The 24,885-nt window shown below is 44.3% G+C and overlaps 1 protein-coding gene across 3 annotated transcripts in view; it reads left to right on the top strand.

The window, feature by feature from the left end:
* Positions 1–24,885, top strand: part of prkd3 (protein kinase D3) — a 281,534-nt gene that overhangs the window by 104,075 nt on the left and 152,574 nt on the right. For all 3 annotated transcript variants that reach the window (XM_033025439.1, XM_033025437.1, XM_033025438.1), the window contains exon 3: positions 21,729–21,867. In XM_033025439.1, coding sequence (XP_032881330.1) covers positions 21,729–21,867 — 139 coding nt within the window. The remainder of the gene's footprint in view (positions 1–21,728; positions 21,868–24,885) is intronic.

Raw genomic sequence — 24,885 nt, 5'->3', positions numbered from 1 at the left:
CCTGAAACTGGTGGTTCAGCGCCCCCTTTAATCTGGACAAAATGACGAGAGCGCACTTGAAAGCCACCCGGGATGTCCCCCTGAAAATGTGGTGCTTAGTCCGGATGAGGTGGCTGATCTTGACCTCATTGGGACTTCACCTCATCACATTTTCTCTGGTTAGAAATTCTCAAATGTTCTCATCAGGTGATAAGACGCACAATATTTATCGGTAATAATATTCTTGGCTTCTCTGGTTTAAAGTGTGGCCTGTAAAGTAACAAACAAATTTTACCAATATGTAATTAAAAACTTCAGGGGCTGGAATTTTGGTAAAACATCTGATAATTCTGGAAACATTCAGTTAGTCGGGAAACATCTATGGAAAGAGATGCAGTTATCGTTTCAGGTACAAGTGGCTGGAGTGTTTTATTGTCACATGTCCCGAAATTACATTACATTAAATTACAATTACATTTTTACTTGTAGCAATACAACAGGCATGTAAACATAATACTCAATAGATACCATAATAAACAACTAAAATAAGTTCAATACATAAAAAAAAAAATACAATATAGTGCAAAAATAAAGCCCAAGGTTCCTAGTGCAATCAAAGCAGTTTGTTTAGTTGGAGTTAGCCAACTGTTCAATAGCCTGATGGTTGTAGGGAAGAAGCTGTACCTGAACCTTGAATAACTGGTTCAGTTTTCAGGCTCCTATACCTTCTTCCCCAGGGCAGGAGTGAAATAAGAGCATGGCCAGGGTAGTGTAGGTCTATGATCATGCTGCCATTTTGAGGCAGCGTCTCCTGTATCCCCACCTTGGATGGTGGGGAGCAGTGGTGGACTGGCCAGGGTGTCAGCTTGCCCGATGGCAAGTGGGCCCCTGATGAAGTGGGCCCCCTATATCGTGGGCCCTTGATGAAGTGGGCCCCATTTGTCTCCTGGCAACAAATATTTTTAGACCCAGTCTGCCACTGGTGGGGAGGTCAGTAACCGTAATGGCAGTGTTCACCCCTTTTTGTAGTTTTGTTCCTGGGCGTTCAAGTTGCTGAATCAAGAGGGTTTTCATCAGCATACTGAATCTCCACAATCTTCTAAGGAAGTAGAGACATTGACAGACTTTCTTTATGATTGAATCAATGTGCTGGGTCCAGGATGGATCTTCAGAGATGTGCATGCCCAGGTACTTGAAGTTGCAGACTTGAACACCATTAGGCATGCCATCCAAACTCCACACTCAAAAAGAAAGAGTCCATCAACTATCAGGAGGAGGCAGACTGATCTACTCCTCCAGGTCCTCTTGCTAATTTAATTCAGCATTGCTTCCCCCTGACCCCCATCTCTCCCTCAGCTTTGTATAAACAAACAGATTTGGTGTACTTTTCTGAAATATTGAGAAAAGATTATACAAAATATTGTTAACATCTTGCCAACCTGAAAATTGCTAACTGATACAAGAAAAAGAGAGGATAGTGGAAATGCAGGCCAATTGGAACCAGCTCAGATAGATATCTTAGTTAGCATGGATGAGTTGGGACGAAGGACCTGTTTCCATTCTGTATAACTCAGTGACTATATGTCTCAATAAATGGGGGCAGTACCTGTGAAAGGAGTCATTAGAATCATTAGAAAGATACTTTAACATTTACATAGGTATTGGACAATGTGGATTTATTGTGGGCAAATGGGATTAGTGTGGTTGGGCAAAATGATTAGTTTGGTGTGCGGGTCGAAGAGGTTGCTTTGTGCTGTACAATTCCATAACCCTATATTAAACCTGTACCAGCCTGCATCACAACAAGCATGGTATGAACACGCATGTTCTTAAGGTTCCCAGACAGTTCTGGTTAAAGATCTTTTTGCCGCCCCTGCCTGTCCATCGCCAAGTGCCGCCGCCAAAGGGGGAGGCAGTTGGGATCTCCTCGCCACAAACCTCCCCTCCTCCGCCAACAAACAGGAAGGTGCAGGACCGAGCGGTGCAGACGCTTCAGACGGCGGAAGGGGCCACCCCCTCACTCCCTCCCTCCCTCCTCCCGGCCTCGGCATGCGGAGGGTTTGTTCTGAAAGCGCCGTTGGCGGAGTGGCAGGCAGCGGCCGCTAACAGGGCGGGCGGGGGGAGGGAGGAGGAGGAGATGGAGCCGCTATCGCGGCCGCTGCTGCTGCTGCTGCTGTTCAGGGCCCGTCATTTGCTCCGACCCTCCGTCACGCCACACTTAGTATCTTTCCCACGCATTACAGCTGTCGCCGACACAAAAAGTCACGTTCCTTTTCTCCAGAGATGCTGCCTGACCCGCTGAGTTACTCCTGTTTTTTGTGTCTATCTTCGGTATCAACCAGTATCTGCGTGCCAAGATGGGCAAAATGACTCGGTGTTTAGGTTGCCCGGCGGCACTTTGGGTGGTCAGTGGTACCCGGCCAACCGCTAATTTCGAGCCCTGCTTACTTCTCAGTTTATTCTTGCCTCGTGTACCGAAGTACAGTGAAAAGCTTTGTTTTGCATGCAATACAATCAAATCATATACTATACATACATACAATGAAGTCAAACTCCAGTACAATAGATCGAGCAAAGGGGACGATACAGAGTTCACAATATAGATCTATGCATTTGCAGTGCAACAGTTCCACAGACAAAGTCCAATGTCCGCAGTGAGATAACGGTGAATCGGACAGCACCCTAGCAAATGGGAGGACCTTTCAGAAATGTGATAATGGAGGGCAAGAAGCTGTTGCCTGAGTCTGGTGGACAATGCTTTTGTACCTCCTGAGAGTTTATCAACTCTCAGTGCCTTTGCACATGTATAAGGGAACTACCTTCTCTAAGTAAATATAAACAATGCTGGAAGAACTCAGTGGGTCAGGCAGCATCTGGGGAGGGAATGGACAGACTATATTTCGGGTCGGGACCTTTCTTAAGGACCAAAGTGACAAAGGGTGCTGGATTGTCGGTGTACATTTCAATGTACAGCACAATCTGATTTTTAAGAAAGGATTATTGCTCCAGTGATTCGATATCCATCCCACATCCCTGATGTAAACAGATGTTAGCCAGGGCGATCTTCTATCAAAGGCTTTTCGGATTCTTTCAAAATGTAATTCTTCAGGAAATGTATTAGAATCCTAGTTACCTCCTGATTTCTTTTAATGCCTTTTGTCTTTTTTCCATAGATAATACAAATGAGAATATCTATTCCACAGGTGTAAATCATTATCACAGAGTCTTCAAAACTGCAATGCAGATAACATACAAGTTTAATATTGTTTTAATTAAATACACAAACATTTTCTTTCATTCTCATCTGGTCCTGGTCTCCCTGTACCAAAGGGCAACATTGTTGAAAGAACACACATTTTAAATCTTAGCTCAGTTTTGAAGAAATTATCTTCTAGCAATTTGTCAAATGTTTTTGAAAAACGAGAACAGAAATTGCTGGAAGCCCTTGTCAAACAGACAGCATTTGATAGCCGAGTCCCAGTAACCAGGGTAAACCACAGATAGAGACATTTGCCTAATTCAAATCAACAGCTGACAAAATGTTGAAATCCAGTGGCATTAACTCTCAATTCCCCTCAAGAATCAATTCTATACGAGGTCTGACTCGGCGTTATACAGCACAGAAACAGGCCCATTAGCCCAAGTCGTTCATACCGAGCAAGATGTCCCATCGAAGCTAGTCCCATTTGCCTGTGTTTGCCCCACATCCCTCTGAACCTGCCCTATCCATGTGCTTGTCCTTTAAATCTTGTTATAGTACCTGCCTCAACTTCCTCCCCCAACATCTCATTCCATATGCCCACCATATGAGTGAAAAAGTTGCCCCTCAGGTTCCGATTAAATCTTGCCCCTCTCACCTTAAATCCATGTCCTCTTGTTCTTGATTCCCCTTACCCTGGGGAAAAGCGTCTTTGCTTTCATAAGACTATTCTTGGTTCCCCACTACCATTATTCCCGATACAGACTGAAGTCAGACTGATGTCAAAAATAACAAGCAATTGCTATTATTCCTGCAATCACCAGTTAAAATAGAATTTCATACAAATCACATATTTGGATTCTCTTTGTAGATTGTAAAATTGATGTAGAAATATGGAACTGCAGATGCTGGTTTACAAAAAAAGATACAGAGTGCTGGAGTAACTCAGTGGATCAGGAAGCATCTCTGGAGAACATGGATAGGTGACATTTTGGATCTGTTTGGCTGGCATACAAAACAAAGGTTTTCACAAAACAAAAGCCGGCACCGCCATTCAATATGATCATGGCTGATCATCCAAAATCAGTACCCCTTTCCGGCTTTTTCCCCGGTATCCCGTGATTCCTTTAGCTAAGTCTAACTCTCCCTTGAACACATCCAGTGAATTGGCCTCCACTGCCTTCTGTGGCAGAGAATTGCACAGATTCACAATTCTCTGTATGAAAAAGTTTTTCCTCATCTCAGTCCTAAATGGCCTACCCCTTATTCTTAAACTGTGACCCCTGGTTTTGAACTCCCCCAACATCAGGAACATTTTTCCTGCATCTACCCTGTCCAATCCCTTAAGAATTTTATGTTTCTATAAGATTCCCTCTCATCCTAAATTCCAGTGAATACAAGCCCAGTCGACCATCTGCCATGCTTCTGCCCACTCGCCCAATCTATCCAAGTCACCCTGCAGCCTCATGGTATCCTCCTCGCAGCTCAGAGTGCCACCTAGCTTTGTGTCATCCGCAAAACTTAGAGATGTTACGTTTGATTCCCTTGTCTAAATCGTTAATATATATTGTAAACAACTGGGGTCCCAGCACCGAGCCTTGCGGTACTCCACGTCACTGCCTGCCATTCTGAAAAGGACCCATTAATTCCTATTCTTTGCTTCCTGTCTGCCAACCAGTTCTCTATCCATGTCAATACCCTACCTCCAATACCATGTGCTCTAATTTTGCACACTAATTTCTTGTGTGGGACCTTGTCAAAGGCTTTTTGAAAGTCCAGATACACCACATCCACTGGCTCTCCCTTATCCATTCGACTTGTTACATCCTCAAAAAATTCCAAAAGATTAGTCAAGCATAAGTCAAGCACACGTGACTATAATAAATGTAAACCTAGCCTGTTAAGGTTGAACTTTCAAGACAGTGGAAGCACCTCCGTATCATTGCTGGTGGAAGCTATAATTACTGTGCAATTAATTTACTTTGGTGAGTTCTATTATAAAATATAAGCTTTACAAAAAGTGCAAAACCAAAACATGTAAAAATGGCCTTTAATAAAATGTGCCATTGTGCACTTTAACCACATGTGTTATTTTTTATTACAAATCTCAAATTGTGGAGTACAGATGCAAATAAATCAATGAAGGGTCTTTGTCCCAAACATTATGGAGGGCACTGTAATTCTCAATATCCCCACTATAGCTGCATACTTTGGACGGCTTCATTGTAATCATGTATAGTCCTTCCACTGTCTGCATAGCATGAAACAAAAAGCTTTTCGCTGTACCTCATTACATGTGACAGTAAACTTTTACAGGGTGAAAGATTCTTCTGAAGTCTTTGTTTATTCCTGTCTGGTTTACCAGGGATCACTGAGCTACATTAGGAACATTATTAGTTTGGGGAAATACAAAACTTGACGATCAAAACGATTATCGCACTAAAATAGCCCTAAAATGCTGGTGAGGGAAAAGGGGAAATCAGGATTTAAGTTCCTATTTGCCACGGCGAATGGTGCAAATGTGATCATGGTCACGCTATTGCACTCTTGCCAATTTTTAGAAAATAGTTTGAAGAAAAATATCGCGTTTCCACATTGCTGGGCCAGATTATCATTTGTAACATGTGGACAATGGAAGCAATGCGTCTCTCAACGGAACTAATTTTAATTTAGAGATAGAGCATGGAAACAGGCACTTCGGCCCACCAAGTCCACGCCAACCATCAATCATCTGCTCACATTAGTTCTATCATATCTCGCTTTCTCAACCACTCCTTTGGCCCCAAGGGCGGCACTGTGGTGCTGCAAATCTGTATGGTGTTTGTATGTCCTCCATGTGACTGCGTGGGTTTTCTCCGGGTGCTCTGCTTTTCCACCGACATTCCATAAACATGCAGGCTTGTAGGTTAATTGGCTTTGGTAAGTTGTCCCGAGTGTGTAGGATAGAAATCGTCAGTGCGGACTCGTTGGGACGAAGAGCATCTTTCCTTGCAATATCTCTAAACCAAACTACACTAAGGGCATTTTACAGTGGCCAATTAACTTACAAACCTGCACATCTTAGGGATGTGGGAAGAAACCAGAGCACCCAGAGGAAACTCATGTGGTCACAAGGAGAACGTACAAACTCCACACAGGCAACACCCGAGGTCAGGATTGAACCCGTGCCTCTGGTGCTGTGAGGCAGCAGCTCTACCAGCCCTGCTGTGCCACCCCTCACTGATCAGTCTCTATTAAAGATCATTAATCATCCAATTTTCGCATTTAACTAACAAGTTATAAAATAAAGCACACAAGAATAATAAAAAATAGAATCAAACTTCTGATTCCGATTTGTTGGAATTTGATTAATAAAGAATTTGAATTTCAAATCGGCAATAATCCTGAAAACTCGCCCTTTGAATTTGGGGAACTGTGACAGCACAGAGAATAAATGTGTCATGCCATAGGCAAAAATGACAAATGTATGATTTGCAGAAACTCTATCCAAAGATTCTTATTGAATCATATTGTACCAAGGGGAGCCTGAAAACCTGTGCCAACAACTTTTACAAGGACCTTGCCAGAACCTGTGGGCCTGAGTTATGGGGAGAGGTTGGGCAGGCTAGGATGATATTCCTTGGAACGCTTGGGGCTGAGGGGGTGAACTTATAAAGGTGTATATGATCATGAAGGGAATAGATAAATAGATGAAGATACATCTTTTAGCCAGAGCATGGGAATCAAGAACCAAAGGACATAGGTTTAAGGTGAGAGGGGAAAGATTTAATAGGAACCTGAGGGGCAACTTTTTCACTCCGAGGCTGGTAGATAAATGGAACAAACTTTTAGAGAAGGTAGTTGACGCAGGTATAATAATATTGAAAAGATATTTGTAACTCTATTTGAAACTTATTATGGACATCCGGTGGCGCTGTTGCTAGCTGCCTCCGCCCACGGTCTGGCTGTCTTTTTATATTTTATTATGTTTAGAGTGTGTTTTTTTTAGTTTCTTTTCGGTATTTAATGTGGGGGGAAGTGGGTAGGGTAAGGGGGAAACCGTCCTTCAGTCACTTCCTGGCGAGGATGCGGTTATTATCAGCGTCGCGTCCTTGCCCCCCCCCCCCCTCGTGGCCTACCAGCTGGATTGGCGCAGCCTTTCCTGCCGGGACCGGACCAGAGCTTCAGCGACGGTGAGGCGCTGGAAAAATAGCGGAGCGGGCGAGGCCTTCCTGGGATCGCAGCATAGAGCTCCGGAGTGTTGGGTCGTTGCTACAACATCGCGGGCGGCGCTGACTTTAACATCGCGGAGGCCTGGGACTCTTTGCCGGGGGTCGCCAGCGCGAATCGCCGCCCAGCGCAGCCTGTGGACATCGGAAGCCGCGGACTCCGGTGGAAGGTGGCCGACAAGAGGTTCCCGGTGAGAGGGCCTGAACATCGGGCCGCCCATAGCGGCGACTACGGGGTGCTCGAGAGGCCCTGACCACGGGTGAACATTGGGGAACTTCAGCGAGGAGGTTGACTGGACTTTGGTTCCTTCCCTCACAGTGGGGAACTTTGGTGCTGCTGTGGGGATGTTTGTGTTGTGGACAACTGTGTTCTGTGTTTTGTGTTTTTTTTAAAATCTCATTTATTTATTTATTTATTAGTATGACTAAGGGAAAAATAATTTTGTTGTCTCTTCATTGAAGACAATGACAATAAATTAAATCAAATCAAATCAAATCTAACACAAACGATCACTTGACGTCCTCTGTCTGGCAATAGTTAAATGTAAACACATCGCCGATTTGTGGCTCTGATGCTTCAGACAAAAGTGGGAAACATGAACATGTGGTTATGGCTGATCAGTCTGAAGAAGGGCCCTGACCCGAAACATCACCTATCCATGTTCTCCAGAGATGCTGCCTGATCTGCTGAGTTACTCCAGCACTTTGTGTCCTTTTATTGTAAACCAGCATCTGCAGTTCCTTGTTTCTAATTTTACAACAATTTCAAATGTTAGCTAGGAAAGGGGCCTGTACTTGTGCAATGGCGATAATTTTAGCAACTTTAAGACTGGTACTAAGTCCAGAAAAAATCCACTCCCTATGGTATGCTGCTCGTTTGAATTAATCAATAATATATTATAATAAAACCACTATAATGACATAAGGATACAAAAGTTATTATTTTGACTTTCAATTTATTTGCTACTCTCCAACATGGAGAATGGGACTGCAGGCTTTTCAAAAAAAAAGTTGAACTGCGTATTCACCTATGCATATATGCATTCTTAAAAATATGCAGTTAAACTTTCTTTGGATGCAGGAGGATGAAGGATGATCTGATAGAGGAGTACAAAATTATGAGAGGAATAGATCTGATAGACGCACAGAGTCTCTTCCCCAGAGTAGGGGAATCGAGAACTAGACGACATAGGTTTCAGGTGAGGGGGGTGGGGGTGGGGGGGCGATTTAATAGGAACCTTAGCGGTAACTTTTTCACACATGTGGTTTGTGTATTGAATGTGCTGCCGGAGGAGGTAGTTGAGGGAGATACTATCATTGCGTTTAAGAAATATTTAGATAGGTACATGGATATGATAGGTTTAGAAGGATATAGGCTAAAAGCAGGCAGGTGAGACTAGTGTTGGCCAGTGTGTGCAAGGTGGGCCGAAGGGCCTGTGCACACTGTAAGACTCTATGAATGCAGCATCTCCAACAGTTCTCGTCTATCTATTAATGCTTATTTTGTTAACATTTCAGTGCCAAGATTTGGGAAGGAAACAATATTCCCATTGATTTTTTAGCCTTGCAGCAAAATTTTGCAGACCTCGTTTTTACTTTTTTCATTCTGTCCTTACTTAATCTGGGAGTTTTATAAGACCATAAAACAAGGGAGCAGAATTATGCCATTCAGCCCATCGAGTCCACTCTGCCACTCGATCATGGCTAACCTATTTTTCCTTCTCAACCCCATTCTGCAGTCTTCTCCCTGACCTTTGATGTCCGTAATAATCAAGTACTGACTTCTTTAAAAATGGCCCGTCTCAGCCACCGCAGCCATCTGAAGCAATGAATTCCACAGATTCACCACCATCTGGCTAAATAAATTCCTCCTCATTTCCATTCTAAAAGTACGTCCGTTTATTCCGAGGCTGTGCCTAAACTCTCCCACTCGTGGAAACATCCTCTCCACATCCACTCTATCAAGGCCTTTCATTATTCTGTATGCAAAATGCATTCACTGGTTCCCAAAAGTGAGCAATGAGGATAGAATGTATTTTTATATTTCTTTGACAAGGCATAAACTACCCCGCAATGCTGAATGGTTTGCGTTAGTGAATGAAAATGACATTTTGTTTGAAGGCCGAGTTCATAATTGGATCTTTCTGAAAATTGATTTGAAGGTTACATTTAGGAGATAGTTTTCATCTCCCCCTTTCACCCCTGACTCTGTATTTTTGTTTCTGTTACCATCTATTATCATCATCAGTTAGTGGCGTCAAAGAGCCACACCACCCTGGCCAGGTCCTCATGTCACTTCTACCATCGGGAAGAAGGTGCAGCAGCCTGAGAACCGTGATCATCGGGTTCAAGAACAGCTTCTTCCCAACAACCATCAGACTCTTGCACAACCGCAACCACAACTATGATAGATTTTATATAAGAACGCACTGCACAGTTCGGCTTGCACTATTGTGATCTTGCAATAACCGAGACTTGAGTCTGCAGAAGGGACTGAAAATGAAACGTTACCTATCCACGTTCTCCAGAGATGCTGCCTGACCCGCTGAGTTACGCCAGCACATTGTGTCCTCCTTTGTAAACCGGCATCTTTCCATTTTTACTCATTCTTTTTTTATTAATGGCACAATATTTATTTGTTGTGTTGAATTCATGCTCCAGTAAAGCTGCAGCAAGTAAGAATCTCATTGTTCTGGTCCTAGCGGTATAACAAGTATAACACTCTTGACTCTTGATGATCCATTGGTCATTGTTTAGCACTCTCTATTGCCATGACTTTTGTGTGCAATTTCAGCCATCCCATTGACTGAGTATTGGCAGACATGTTTTAATAAATCAGACTTTTTTTTTCAATTTTTGTTTTGGGGTCACGGTACTGACCAAGAATGTCTGATGGGGCCGTGGGGCCAAAAAGGTAAAGAACCACTGATTTAGATAGATTTCTAGTCGTGGAACGGACACAGGCCCTTCGGCCCAACTTGCCCATGCCGACCAAGATGCACCACATCAAGTGTTAAAAGTGTTTTATTGTCATGCTGGCTGCCCTTCACTTGCTCCTTTCCATGATGTGGAAGTGAATCTCTGGATTGTTCTTGCTCTCCTAACAGCTGTTTGCCGGGAGAATTAAGAGCTCAGCTGAGGCATGTTTCCGGCAGGAAAAAAAGTCCCCTAAGAGGAAGGAGCTTTGCTGAATTGAAAAATATGACCTGTGTGTTGATAAAAACTTAGGACTTGAAGCAAAGTCAAGCAAATACGTATTTCACTCTGCATTCATGACAGAGGAGGATGGGATAGCAGGAACAGGCTATTTTTAATCTCATTTTCTAAAACAAATTTTATTCAGAATTTAAAAAAATATACAAAACAAAAACTGAACAAAACCTCTCCAGACATTCTCATTAATGTCATACTCAGTAATGTTTGCACCTACCTTTACACAAATACCTTGTCACCCTTGTGGCTCCCTGGAGTTATGTCCCTTCCCTTGTTTGAGGGATGTCCCCACCAGACTCTGCACTTCAATGTTCAATGGCGGAAGGACTGGAGACTGTGGGCCTGCCCCACAGAGCGTCTTTTACCAAGTTAATGATCGTCCAGCAGCACTTGATGTCGGTCTCCGAATGTTTTCCCTGAGAACAGCATATTCTTCTACCAGATCCACAACATTGAGTATGGCTGATGAATGCAGTTCTATCTCTGTTACTGTCAGACTTTGTTGTTCAGCCCAGCATGTGCAATAATTTCCTCCAAATAAACACAGTAAGAAGAAAGCCACAAATCTTTTCAACAGGGTTCATTTTTGGTGTTTTAGGCTGTACCAGCCTGCTCACCATTTACTTTTAAGTCAAACTCAGCGCTGGTTTCGATTTCTCTTTTAGTTGGTTTAAACTAAATCTCCCATCCACATATACAACTCTGAAAGTACTTAATTTGGAAAAAAGACACAAAGGATCAGGCAGCTTCTCTGGAGAACATGGATAGATGACGTAGACACAAAATGCTGGAGTAACTCAGTGGGTCAGACAGCATTTCTGGAGAAAGGTAATAGGTGACGTTTCTTGACCTGAAACATCACTTATTACTTTTCTCCAGAGATACTGCCTGACCAGCTGAGTTACTTCAGCATTTTGTGTCTTATCTTCGGTGAAGTTATAGGTTGGGACCCTTCTTCTTACACTATAGAGATTCCCTATTGGAACATATAGTTACTGAATTTGCAGTACTCCGCAATTATGGCAAAAAGGCTGTGTAAATTGTCTCCCCTTTCAAGGAATCTTGGAAAGATGAGTGGAATTCCAGTCGGGTCTCTGTTGCAACAGTGTACAGCACTGCATGATGTGCCCTTCCTGTGGACTACATTGTATGTGATTGATTGTTTTCATAGAAGTTGTTTGCAAAGCTACGGCGGCACCGATTGCAGCTGATCTGACCCGCATAAGGTCAGAATTGTTTGCCGAATCCTATTTTGCAACATGAAGCAGGGAAGCCTTGGAACAAGGATGCTGTGGAACAGGAAGTGACACGTAGGAAGCGCTTGTCATATCCTTACAAACATGGGCTTCTTGGTGCTTTTTGCCAACGCTCTCAATCAGTAGGATGTTTTGTCCGATCCTGTCGAGATAAAATTAAATAAAGGTCAGACCATTTAACAGGGTGAAATCTGCACTTTGAGTATCCGAAACACTACTCTTCTTTATCCATATTGAAAACGTAATTTCTGAAAACGTAAAGACTGAAAATTCACTTGCCAGATTGATTCCTGGCAGAGTTCCGCCCACGAGGAGAGGTTAAGCTGATTTGCCCCTGACTGTCTTGAATAAAGGAGAATGAGGGTGATCTCATTGAAACAGAAAATCCTGACTGGATTCAACAGTGCCAATGCAGGAATCAGAATCAGAATCAGAATCACACTTTATTAGCCAAGTATGTTTTGCAACATACGAGGAATTTCATTGGCCAGGTCAGTCATACAATTAAAAGTAACAGATCACTTCAAAAACACACTTTAACATGAACATCCACCACAGTGACTCCTACACATTCCTCACTGTGATGGAAGGCGAAATAAAGTTCAAGTCCTTCCCTTAGTTCTTCCTCAGTCGTGGGCCTTGAGCCCTCGTTGACAGGACGATCTTGACTCCCGTAGCCGGCGGCGTTCGGGCCCTCCGCGTCGAGGCGATCCGCTCCCGCATCGAGGGGATGTCAGCTCCCCCGCGCTGGACGATCGAACCTCACGTCGGGGCTGGTCGAACCTACCGCGACGTTGGAGCTTCCCGACTAGCCTCACCCGAGACTGTGAGCCCTTGATGTTAAAGTCCACGGTGGTCACGGTGGGAGCGATCCCAGGCAAGGGATCAGCTCCGATGTTAAGTCCGCACCCCGCGGTGGGGCTCACGACAGTCCGAGGAGGCTTCCAGCTCCATCGAAGGTAGGCCGCAGAGCACGGAGAATGTGATCCGAAAATTGATCACATCTCCGGGAAGGTAAGAGCTTGGAAAAAAGTTTGCCCCAATCCCCTCCCCCCTCATAAAACAACCGAAGAACATTAAAAACAAAACTTTTAACAAACTAAAAAATAACAAAAAGAATGAAAAAACGCACAGACTGCCGGCAGGGCAGTCATCTCCCTGCCGCCGCTGGTGGTCGGAGAAAAACAGGTTGAACATTTGCAGGTGCTGGGGATGGACACAATGAACTGTAGATGGCGGTTACATTTTTTTTTACAAAAAAAAGACACAGTGCAGGAGTAACTCAGCGGGTTAGGCAGCATCTCAGATCCCAACCCGAAACATTACCTATCCTTTTTCTCCATCGATGCTGCCTGACCTATTGCATTATTCCAGCACTTTGAGTTGCTTTTGCAAAACTCGGGCTTTAGTTTTTTTTGCAAGAGTAAGTGTTCATGTCAGTCATGGATTTTAAATTATACATTTGAAACAAAAGGGAACACTTGCAGTGTTAAGATGGCCCTTGGTTATTGTTATGGGCCTGACCCACTTAGGCGATATTTTGGGCGACTACAGGCGACTGCCGCAAATTTTTCAACATGTTGAAAATGTTTTGGTGACAGTGGCGACCATTTTTGTTGTCGTATGTGCTGTTGTAGGTTGTCGCCAGGTGTCATAGGTGAATTCCATTAAAACTAGTCCCTGGCAGTCGCCTAAAGAGTCGCCTAAGTGGGACAGGCCCTAAACGCATCAGATGGGGGGAAGTTACCAGAGGGGATTCCGCGTGACAGGATCTACCCACAAGGACTGATGAGGGATAGTCGGCATGACTTTGTGCATGGGTAATTAAGTCTCCGAAATGTAATTAAATTTATTTTAAAAAGATGATCAAGAGGATCGACAGAGGTAGGCTGGTTTGGGTTTATAAAATACGATATGATACTATAGAGTGTAAAATCTAGCGAGGCACAGACAAGATAGATGATCAGTCTATTTCCTACAGTAGGAATTTTTATAACTTGAGGGCATCAATTTAAGGTTAGAGGGGAAAGATTTAAACGTGACCCGAGGGGCAAGTATTTCACGAGGGTTGTGGGTCAAATTCCATTTGGGTAAAAGACATTTGGACTGGTTCATGAATAGGAAAGGTTCCCTAACTCATCACATTCAGGGAACTATGTACTTGTACCGTACATACAAGGAACTGCAGATGCTTATTTACCAAAAAAAACACAATGTGTCGGAGTAGTTCAATGGAGAATATGGAGAACATGGATGGGTGACGTTACGGACAGGACCGTTCTTCAGACTGATTGGAGGGGTTGGATTAAGAAAGCTGGAAGATTGGAAGAGAGGAGGGGCAGAACAAAGCCTAGCAGGTAACAGGTTAATACAGGTAGGGAGGGGTTTTGATAGGCAAATAATGGCAATGCCCAAAGATCAAAAGGATTGAAGAATTGTGAATAATGGGGAAGGAATGTATTTGGAAGGGCGGGGGAAATAGGTGTGAGTATTTAGGTTGCTTATGTTCTACAATCCTCCTCAAAGTCTAGTCATTTACTGTGCTTGGTTTAATGCAGCCAAATAGGACTTGCTGTGGAAGGCACCTTGGTTGGCAAGGATCGGTGGGGCTGAAGGGCCTCAGGCCATGCTGTATGACTAACAAAGAAGAGCCAATTTAATTTCTTCTGTTAATTCAGAATTCACTGTTGCTCACATTAATAATTGTTCTTTTCATCATGGGTCTTGATAGAGTGGATGTGGAGAGGATATTTCCACTAGTGGGAGAGTCTAGGACGAGGCCCCTCAGAATAAAAATGATGAGGAGGAATTTCTTCAGCCAGAGGGTGGTGAATCTGTGGAATTCATTGCCATAAACGGCTGTGGGGGCAAAGTCATTGGGTATTTTTAAAGCGGAGATTGATAAGTTCTTAATTAGTAAGGGTGTCAAAGGGTACGGGGAGAAGGCAGGAGAATGGGGTTGAAAAGGGAAACATAGATTGGCCACGATTAGCCAAGGAGGAGGGTGAACCGGGGTAATCTCTCCAGTGCCTTCAAGGTCGGCTGCATGAGGCGCCCCCAGGACACAAAGAAGGCCAGGCGAGGAGAGTGATGTCGGTTCGTGGGCGAACTCAGTCGAAAGCAACGGAGGTGGGCCCTGCAGGTGCCTGGGGCTTATCCGGATCGGGAATTGCTCCAGTAGACAGAGTGCCGGGCGGACCTGTTTTGGAAAATGGTGCCAAAACATGGCGGCATCTGCTTGTGTAAATATGCAAAAAGACTTTCACTGTGCAGTTTCACCATTGAACCATTTCGGGTCGCGACCCTTTTTCAGAGTCTGTCTACACAAAATTCCAGCATCTGTAGTTCCGTATGTCTTCTTTATATATGTCCGCAGGGTTGAACTTTACAGGCAAGACTGTTGCTTCGTGTCCATTCCTAATTGCTCTGAACCAAAGGGGTTGGTCAGAGTCAACCAAGTGTAAGGTCCAGTGTTGCAACTAGCCATGTCAGACTTCTCACCCTCCTAGGCATTGGTGGACCAGCTGAGAATTTGTGACAATTTTCCAGCATCACAGCTGCCATTTACTGAGACTAGCTTTTGATTCCAAATGTATTTAATTAACTGAATTCTCTTGCAGTAGGACCCAAGCTTGTCTCTCTCGATCAATAATCCCAGCCTATGGCTGTTACTCCAGTCGTTTAACTGTTATGCTTTTCCGCATTATAAATGTTTGTTCATGACCTGGTCGACAGCTTTTTATTTATGAGCTGGCAAGAAAGAGATAATTCACTTAATTAACCGCTCACATGGATACGGATGAGATGTTGGTAGGAGAAATGCTCTAATAATTTTAATAGCTTGATAGAAGAGTGCCCTGTGAGCCAGATATAATTTATCAGTAACTCCCAGTGATCACCCCCAAAGGATTCTATGTTCAAGAGACAACGTATGGACTGAAGGATTCCTCCAATGCTAGTTTAGTTTTTAGTTTTAGAGATACAGTGCGGAAACAGGACCTTCGGCTCACCGAATCCGCGCCGACCAGCAATCACCATACACTAGCACCATCCTACACACGAGGGACAATTTTACTATTTTTACTGAAGCCAATTAAACCTACAAACCTATACGTCTTTGGAATGTGTGAGGAAACTGGAGCACCTAGAGAAAAACCACGCGGTCACGAGGGAAACGTACAAACTCCGTACAGACAGCACCCCCTAGTCAGGATCGAACCTGGGTCTCTGGCATCGTAAAGCAGCAACTCTCCCGCTGCACCACCATGTCACCTCTAGGATTCAAGCCTTTCTTTGATCTATGTTTGGACCATGCCCTTGGTGAAGTTTGGAGCTAAATGGCTCTGGTGAAATCCAAACCGGGCACTGGTGAGCAAGTTGCTAGTGAGTTAGTAAAGTGACACCAGTGTTGACAACTGCCTCCCATCACTTTGCTAATGAGAGTGGACCGATTGAGTGGTTACATGTCAGGTTTAATTTGTACATCCTGTTCTCAAAAGGCAGCACATATCTGGTGAATTTCCCACATGCAAATATTGTTTTAAAGACTAAAGGCACTGCTAGTTCTGCAGGAAAGATCTTCAGCACTACATCCTTTGATAACTCCAGTGCTCACTCACTTCTTGATATCGCACTAATTGGCTGATATGGTGTGGATCTCAGTAGTTTAGAGATACAGTGCGGATCAGGCCGCTCCGTTCCACCAAGTCCACGCTGACCATCGATCTCCCGTTCACACTAGTTCTGTGTTACCCTACTTTCCCATTCACTCCCTATACACAAGGGGAAATTTACAGAGGCCTATTAACCTACAAACCCGCAAGTCTTTTTGATGTGGGAGGAAACCCATACAGTCACAGGGAGAATGTGCAAACTCCACACAGACAGCACCTGAGGACAGGATTGAACCCGGGTGTGGACCACCCTGTGCTGCACTGAGGAAGCCAAGAGAGAGGATTTGTCAATAGTCAGATTGAAGAAGGGTCCTGACCAGAAACGTCACCTATCCATGATTTTCAGAGATGCTACCTGACCTGTTGAGTTCTCCAGCACTTTGTGCCTTTACTATAGAGTTCACTGAAATCCACAGAACAGCAATATAAATGTGGTTTTGGATTTATCGGCAATGTTTTTAATGATGAGTTATCAAACTCGTATATTGCACTACCTTTTGAGGAACAATACTCTTTCTAACAAAGGTGTGCTTCCTGTGAAGTCAGATTCTACATCGTCAGGACTTGCCCATGGCATCTGGGATTGCTTTGTTTTTTGTAGGGCTTGTGCACTGAAATTAAGTTCTTTGTTGCCTATTCAGTTTTGTGTGATGTTTCACAAGAACCAACTGTAAGTATATGGAAACCATATGGATTTCTGAGGCAGATGCAAGGTAAATGCACAGTCTTTTACCCAAAGTAGGTATAGCTTGGACCCAATAGCAGCACAGAATCAGGCAGGTATAGCTGGTACTGAACTTTATTACGATACTGTAACAGAGTAGTAACACAGGAATGGGTACACCGTACTCACACAGAGGCTCAGGATTGAGCGAGGGTTCCGAAGAGGGGCAGGCAGGAGACGTAGTCGGGAAATCGCTGGAGAGTCTTGCATGAATGCTGAGAACAATCTGGCATTGTGTGAATGGTGAGGAGAGTCTATATACCGGGTTAATTGGTGATCAGAGGCAACTGAGTGCAACATGTGAGGAGAGTTGGGCTGATGAGAGGGGAGTGGCAGGCAGGTGAGGAGAAGGAGGGACCGGTGGAAAAGTACTGGGAGGTGAAGTGGATGAGAATGAGGAGAGGGCAGACTGTGACAGTAGGGGAATCGGGAACCATAGGTTTAAGATGAGGGGGGAAAGATTTAATAGGAACCTGAGGGATGACCTTTTTACACAAATGGTGGTGGGTGTATGGAACAAACTGTTCTGCGGAGGAGGTAGTTGACGCAGGTATTATCACAACATTTAAGAAACATTTAGACTGGTACATGCATGGGGTAGGTTTAGAGGGATATGGGCCAAACGCAAGCAGGTGGGAGTAGTGTTGAAGGGACAGGTTGGTTGGCATGGGCAAGTTGGGCTGATGGGACTGTTTTCACAATGCATGACTATGACTCCTACTGCAGATGTTGATTTACAAAAAAAGACACATAGTGCTGCAGTAATTTAGCGGGTCTGGCAGCATCTCTAGAAAACATGGATAGGTGATGTTTCGTGGTCAGGACCCTTCTTTAGACTGGGCCAGACCTTGCTTAGACCTCAGTTGGAGTACTGGAATATTGCTGTAGTAAACTATTTTAACACGTAACTAAAGAGCAAAAATGAAACAAAAGCAAGACTGATGTTACCAAGCACATCCACTGGGGTCTCCTGCACTCCACGGTTACTCCAACTTCTCACAGTCACCCAACTTTGCTCTTCCTGTATCCTTGGCGTGAGAACCTCACTGTAGGTCCTCTCCAGGAAACTCTCATTTTTCCGTATGGCTCTGTGGTCATCCAGCTGCTTCTCCAGTTCCCTAATACGTTCAGGAGCTGCACCTGGACACCATTTCTGCAGGTGTAGTTTCCAGAAGCACCAGCATTGTCCCTGTCTTCCCACATCCTGCAGCAAACACACTGCACCAACATGCCTGCCATTTCTTCAGAAGACAAAAGTCATAATTTCAAACAAGTGTAGCCTCCTTGCCTCAGCCTCCTCGTTGAAGACTCTTGAGCCAAAGACTCGCACTTTTCTCACAAGGCACTTCCCCCGACAAGGCCACTCCCCGACTCATAGAATTAATAGAAATTACAGTCATAGAATTAATAGAAATGTGCAGCACAGATATCTGTGCTTATTCATGCCGACCCTGATCTCTATATCTGTTAAGCCCACATTAAACTTGTTTCCTTCCATAACTTTCCTGTCCAACTAGCTGTCCAAATGTCTTTTAAATATTTTAATACTATCTGCCTCCACTACTTCCTCTGGCTGGTCGTTCAAGATGAAAAACGTACTCCTCAGTATTAGTCATAGTCATACAGCGGGAAAAGGGGCCTGAAATGTCACCTTAGCCATTTTTCCAGAGATACTGCCTGACCTGCTGAGTTACTCCAGCACTTTGTGTCGTTATCTTTAAAGTGGTCTTAGTTTGAGGAGATTTCACAGAAGAGCAGTAAAATGGAGTCTGTAGAAGGATCCCGACTTGAAATGTCACATATCCATTCCCTCCACAGAAGCTGCCTGACCCATGGATGTGAAGAGGATATTTCCACTAATGGGAGAGTCTAGGACCAGAGGCCACAGCCTCAGAATAAAAGGACATACCTTTTGAGGAGTAGAAAAGGAACTTCTTTAGTCAGAGGGTGGCAAATCTGTGAAATTCATTGCCACGGACGGCCGTGGAGGCCAAGTCAATGGATATTCTTTGGGCGGCGATTGACAGATTCTTGATTAGTATGGGTGTCAGAGGTTATGGGGAGAAGGCAGGAGAATGGGGTTGAGAGGGAAAGATAAATCAGGCATGACTGCTCCTATAATTTATGAACATGACCCGCTGAGTTACTCTAGCACCTTGTGTCTGAATTTATAAGGTGCTCCATGAAAACCATCAGTTGTGAACTTGGATGTGGCAAGGAAAATATTGCTGCAGCGCTCCAAGGGTTAAGGTCTCAACTTATTCCACACACAGTGTAAACACCAGGGCTGAAGCAGCAGCAGGTTTATAGCATGCCACGTAGAGGCGCTTGGCCGGCGTTGAAACTGAACTCCATGCAGTTGCCATCGGTTTAATTTTACAGAACTCCTCAGCAACCGCCTTTTGCCAGATGAGCGATTAATTTGGTGCAGCGGAGAAACTAATTTGAATGTGAAATTAAAACATGAATGGGCAGCTGATTGTAATTGTTCCTGGCTTCATCAGTCATGGAAGTGTAATTGGAGAATGTTGTTATAGACCAAAGACAATAGGTTCAGGAGTAGGCCATTCGGCCCTTCGAGCCAGCACCGCCATTCACTGTGATCATGGCTGATTATCCACAATCAGTACCTTCTCACCATATCCCCTGACTCCGCTATTTTTAAGAGCTCTATGTTAAAATTGTCTCTGGTGAAATTAGAAAATATTGAAAAGGAAACAAAGTGCTGGAGTAACTCAGGAGGCAGTGGGTCAGGTAGCACCTCTAGAGAACATGGATAGATGACGATTCGGGTCAGGACCCTTCTTTAGAGGGAGGTCATCTTACTTAAACTTAGTTCCTCCAACACTGTTGAGTGCACTGGGCAGCAAGCTTTCGCCATTCTGTTCGGTTGTGTGCGACAACTTCCACCCTCGTTAGGTTTGCGTCCCGGGCTTCTAAATCCTTCTGGAATGTTCGCCTCCATGCGAGTTTTGGTCGGCCTCTTTTCCTTCTTCCGTCAGGTTGCCATGTCATTGCTATCTTAGTTGCACGTTCTGGTGACATGTCCTGGGGTGGTGAAAACACAAGGGTTGGTGTCAGAAGGGTGGAACGAGGCTTGAGGGTGGTACTGTGTGGGGGGGGGGAGGGGGGTTAATGCAAGGGTGAGGGTTTAGAGAGGTCACGGTTGGAATAGGGGGAAGGGCAGCAGGTCGCAGTGTTACTGAGGTTCCCTGTTGGAAGGGAGGACTCAGTAGGAAAATATTGAAGTTTACATCAGGAAAATTAAAGGCTGTGTGAAGGGTTGAGGAACAGTTCAGGGCATTGGTAAAGCAGAATTTTTCTCTAATTAATATTAAACATTTTGCAAGTAGAAAAATGAGCAAAGATTTTGTTACCAAGTGGTCACCATTGGTTTCTTGGCCCTATTGTCCCATGTTTGGTATCCCTCAGCCTTTTGCTGTGTGTCTTTGGAATGTGGGAGGAAACCGAAGCACCCAGTGAAATCCTACACGGTCTCAGAGAGAACGTGCAAACTCTGTACAAACAGCACCCGTGGTCAGGATCGAACCCGGGCCTCTGATGCTTTAAGACATTCGCACTATCGCTGCGCCACTTTGTCACCACTGTGCTCTCTCCCCATAACCTTTGACACCATGACGAATCTCAAACCAAATATCCATTTTAAAAGTACCCAATGACCTGGCCTCCAACTTCAGAGGTCACTTTAACCTCTGACAAATCCTTGACTGGGCCACCTGCCCTAATTAGTCTGAAGAAAGGTCCTGACCCGAAACATCACCTGACCATGACCCGCTGAGTTACTTCAGCACTTTGTGTCCTTTCTCCGAATTAAAATTTCATTTGACACTAGTTTCTCTTGAGGTAGTTTGGAATATTTATTGTGAAGATGGAATATTCAAGAACTAGATACAGAATATTAGGAGTTGAATAGGGAGCTGTGGCCACGATGGGATCTGTTTGTATTCAGAGCTGTTTCATATTTCATGTTCTTATACTCTTTTAGTCTCATACACGCACTTCTATGTTCTAGTTAGATATTATTTTAAAAACAAGTTGCTGGGGTTAAATAGAGGACTAGAGGATGAGAACCAGCAACTTTTTTATTTGGTCATCATCATTGGGTGCGAAATGAGGCACAGGTTGCATGTTCTACAATTGCTTAGAACTGGATTATAATTTGTGGAAAATGCATAAATGATCTTTTTTAAAGCCTAGTATTTGGGTTATTATACTTCTAATGGCATTTTGTTAATCTGTTCATGTTAATAAACATGTATCCGTGTGTGTATATATATGTACTGATATTGATGTAATTTTTTTTAAATTTGAAGTTAATGTTATCAAAGGGCCATTGGTGCAATAAAAAATAAATTATGTCCAGTTTCTTAAGCATTTTAAGCATTGAGTGATAGTAGTGAGGGCAAGCTGTTAAATTTGCAGAATTGGTAATTTTCTAATTTGTTTTTCTTTTAGTTCCCAGAATGTGGCTTTTTCGGAATGTATGACAAGATCTTACTCTTTCGCCATGACCTGAATTCTGAGAACATCTTACAGAGGCTGATGTCAGCGGAAGACATTCACGAAGGGGACTTGATTGAGGTTGTTCTCTCTGGTAGGTGGTCTCACTGGCTTATAATATAATAATAATATAATAATATATCTTTTATTGTCATTGCACGTCAGTGCAACGAGATTTAGTGTGCAGCTCCACTGATGTACAAGAGAGGTAAATAAATACAATACATAAATAAACAAGCTGAATTGATTGACGTGACCATCTGAGGGAGACTGTGCAAAGGGGGTGGGTGGGGGGGCACTCATTAGGGCCGGTTCAGAGCCGCTATAGCTCTTGGGATGAAACTGTTCCTGAGTCTGGAGGTTCGGGCGTAGAAGGCCTTGTAACGTCTGCCGGAGGGAAGTAGTTGAAACAGACCGTGGCAGGGGTGTGATGAGTCCTTATGGATGCTGAGGGCCTTCCTGAGGCACCGCGTGTGGTAGATGCCCTCCAAGGCTGGTAGCTCTGTCCCGATGATCCTCTGCGCTCTGTTGACGACGCGCTGAAGAGCTCTCCTCTCCGCCTCCGTGCAGCTGAGATACCACACAGAGATGCCACACGTTAGTATGCTCTCTGTGGTGCAGCGGTAGAACGTTGTCAGCAGCTGTTGGGGCAGACCAGTCTTTTTTAATGTCCTCAGGAAGAACAGTCGTTGCTGTGCCTTCTTGACCAGCGCAGCGGTGTTGGTGGACCATGTGAGGTCTTCTGAAATGTGAGTGCCCAGAAACTTAAAGCTGGACACTCTCTCCACACTTTCCCCATAAATGGAGATTGGGGCGTATTCTCCAGAATGGGACCTCCTGAAGTCAATAATCAGCTCCTTGGTCTTGGAGGTGTTTAGTGCCAAGTTGTTATTGGCGCACCAGTCCGCCAGGTTCTGCACCTCCGCTCTGTATTTTGTTTCATCACCGTTGGTGATCAGCCCAATCACTGTTGTGTCGTCTGCAAACTTCACGATGGTGTTGGTGTCGAATGCAGGGACACAGTTGTGAGTGAAGAGGGAGTAGAGCATGGGGCTTAGTACACAACCCTGTGGTGTGCCGGTGCTCAGGGTGATGGTGGAGGACAGGTGCGGGCCCAGTCTCACTGCCTGCGGTCGCTCCGTGAGAAAGTTCAGGATCCAAGCGCATATCGGTGAGCTGAGGCCTAGCTGGTGGAGTTTGGTGGTGAGCTTGGTGGGGATGACCGTATTGAATGCAGAGCTATAGTCAATGAAGAGCATCCTCACATACGTGCCCTGTCTGTCCAGGTGAGTCAGGACAGTGTGAAGGGCCAGAGAGATGGCATCCTCTGTCGATCTATTTGCCCTGTATGCAAATTGATGGGAGTCCAGTGAGGCAGGGATGCTGGATTTAATATGGGAGAGGACCAGCCTTTCGAAGCACTTCATGGGGATTGGAGTCAGGGCAACCGGCCGGTAGTCGTTGAGGTTGGTGATTTTGGACTTTTTCGGCACCGGCACTATGGTGGCTGTTTTCAGGCACTTGGGGACCGTTGCCAGAGATAGAGAGAGATTGAAGATGCATAATTATTATTAGTGATAGATCACCGAGTTGCCATTTTCTTGCACTTGCACAGTATTTGGTGACATGATAAAAGTATTCATATCCCAAGATATTCCAAAGGAGACACAGTAGCGCAGCTGGTAGAGCTGCTGCCTCACAGCGCCAGAGAGTTTGATCTCAACTATGGGTACTGTCTGTGTTGTGTTTGCATGTTCTCCCTGTGACCGGGCGGGTTTACTCCGGGTCCACCCACATTCCAAAGACGTGCAGGTTTGTAGGTTACATGGCTTCTGTAAAATGCCCCTGGTGTGTAGGATGCAAGAGTGGGATAACTAGTGAACGGGTGATTGATGGTCGATATGGACTCTGTGGGCCAAAGGGCCTGTTTCCATACTGTATCTCTAAACTAAACAAAATACACTTGACCACTGGGGATAATTCCCGACAAGTCACGACCTCGCTGTTAGTCAGACCAGCCGCAGGCTTGTCTGCAAGGCTTCCTTGTGTTGACCCCCTTGCAGAATGTTGAATATTATGGATGGCAGGAAAATAACTGAATTCAGCAAAAACAACTCTCCCATACTAAAATGTTGCTTGGCCTAATGTTTAAACCGGCCTCCTATCCCCTGGGACATGCACAGAAACAATAATGATATTAATGATCTGTGTAATGATAATATTGGCTTTAACATGGGAGTTATTCTATATTCGATACAGAGTGGATTTGGACTCTTGTAAAATGTCATTATAATGATAAATGAGAGAACAGTTGCATAGTCTAGTGCTTAGAACAACTTCATTTCTGTTGCAGGCACAGAATCTACACTGGGCTAATTTCAAAATGTGTTTCAATTAAAAAGAATTACTGTTAATAAATTATACAGTCAAACCCAATTTTGACTGAAATATGGCTCAAACACATAAACTAGATGTTATAGACCATAGAAAATAGACGTTACTCATTGTTCAGAAATAAAAGGAGTGGAAGGCCTGAGCTATAAAGAGAGGTTGAGCAGGCCTGGTCTAATACCTGGAGCGCAGGATGATAAGGGTTGATCTAATAGAGATGTAAAATATTATGAGAGGAATAGATAAGGTAAATGCACAGTCTTGTACCCAGTGTAGGGATATCAAGAACCAGGAGACATAGGTTCAAAGTGAGGGAGGAATGATTTAATGGGAAGGTGAGGGGCAACGTTTTTACACAAAGGGTGGTGGGTATATGGAACGAGCTGCCAAAGGAGGTAGTTGAGGCAGGTACTATCACAATGTTTAGGAAATATTTAGACAGGTACATGTTTGGGATAGATTTGGAGAGATATGGGCCAAACACAGGCAGAAGGAACCAGTGTGGCTGGTTGGCATGGGCAAGTTGGGCTGAAGGGCCTGTTTCCACATAGTATGACTATGACTGTAAAAGACTGGATTTTAAAAGTCAGGCAATTTTATTCTCAATGGGGCAGGAGGAATTTAGAGCAAAAAACAAATTGCTGGAGGAACTCGGTGGGACAGACAGCGTTTGTGGAGGGAATGGACAAAGGACGTTGTGGGTCAGAACCCTTCTTCGGAA

The sequence above is a fragment of the Amblyraja radiata genome, chromosome 8, assembly GCF_010909765.2.
Source record: "Amblyraja radiata isolate CabotCenter1 chromosome 8, sAmbRad1.1.pri, whole genome shotgun sequence".
In the NCBI taxonomy this organism is placed as follows: Eukaryota; Metazoa; Chordata; class Chondrichthyes; order Rajiformes; family Rajidae; genus Amblyraja; species Amblyraja radiata.
Note: the sequence above shows the minus strand (reverse complement) of the source record. Positions and strands in the feature narration are given on the sequence as shown.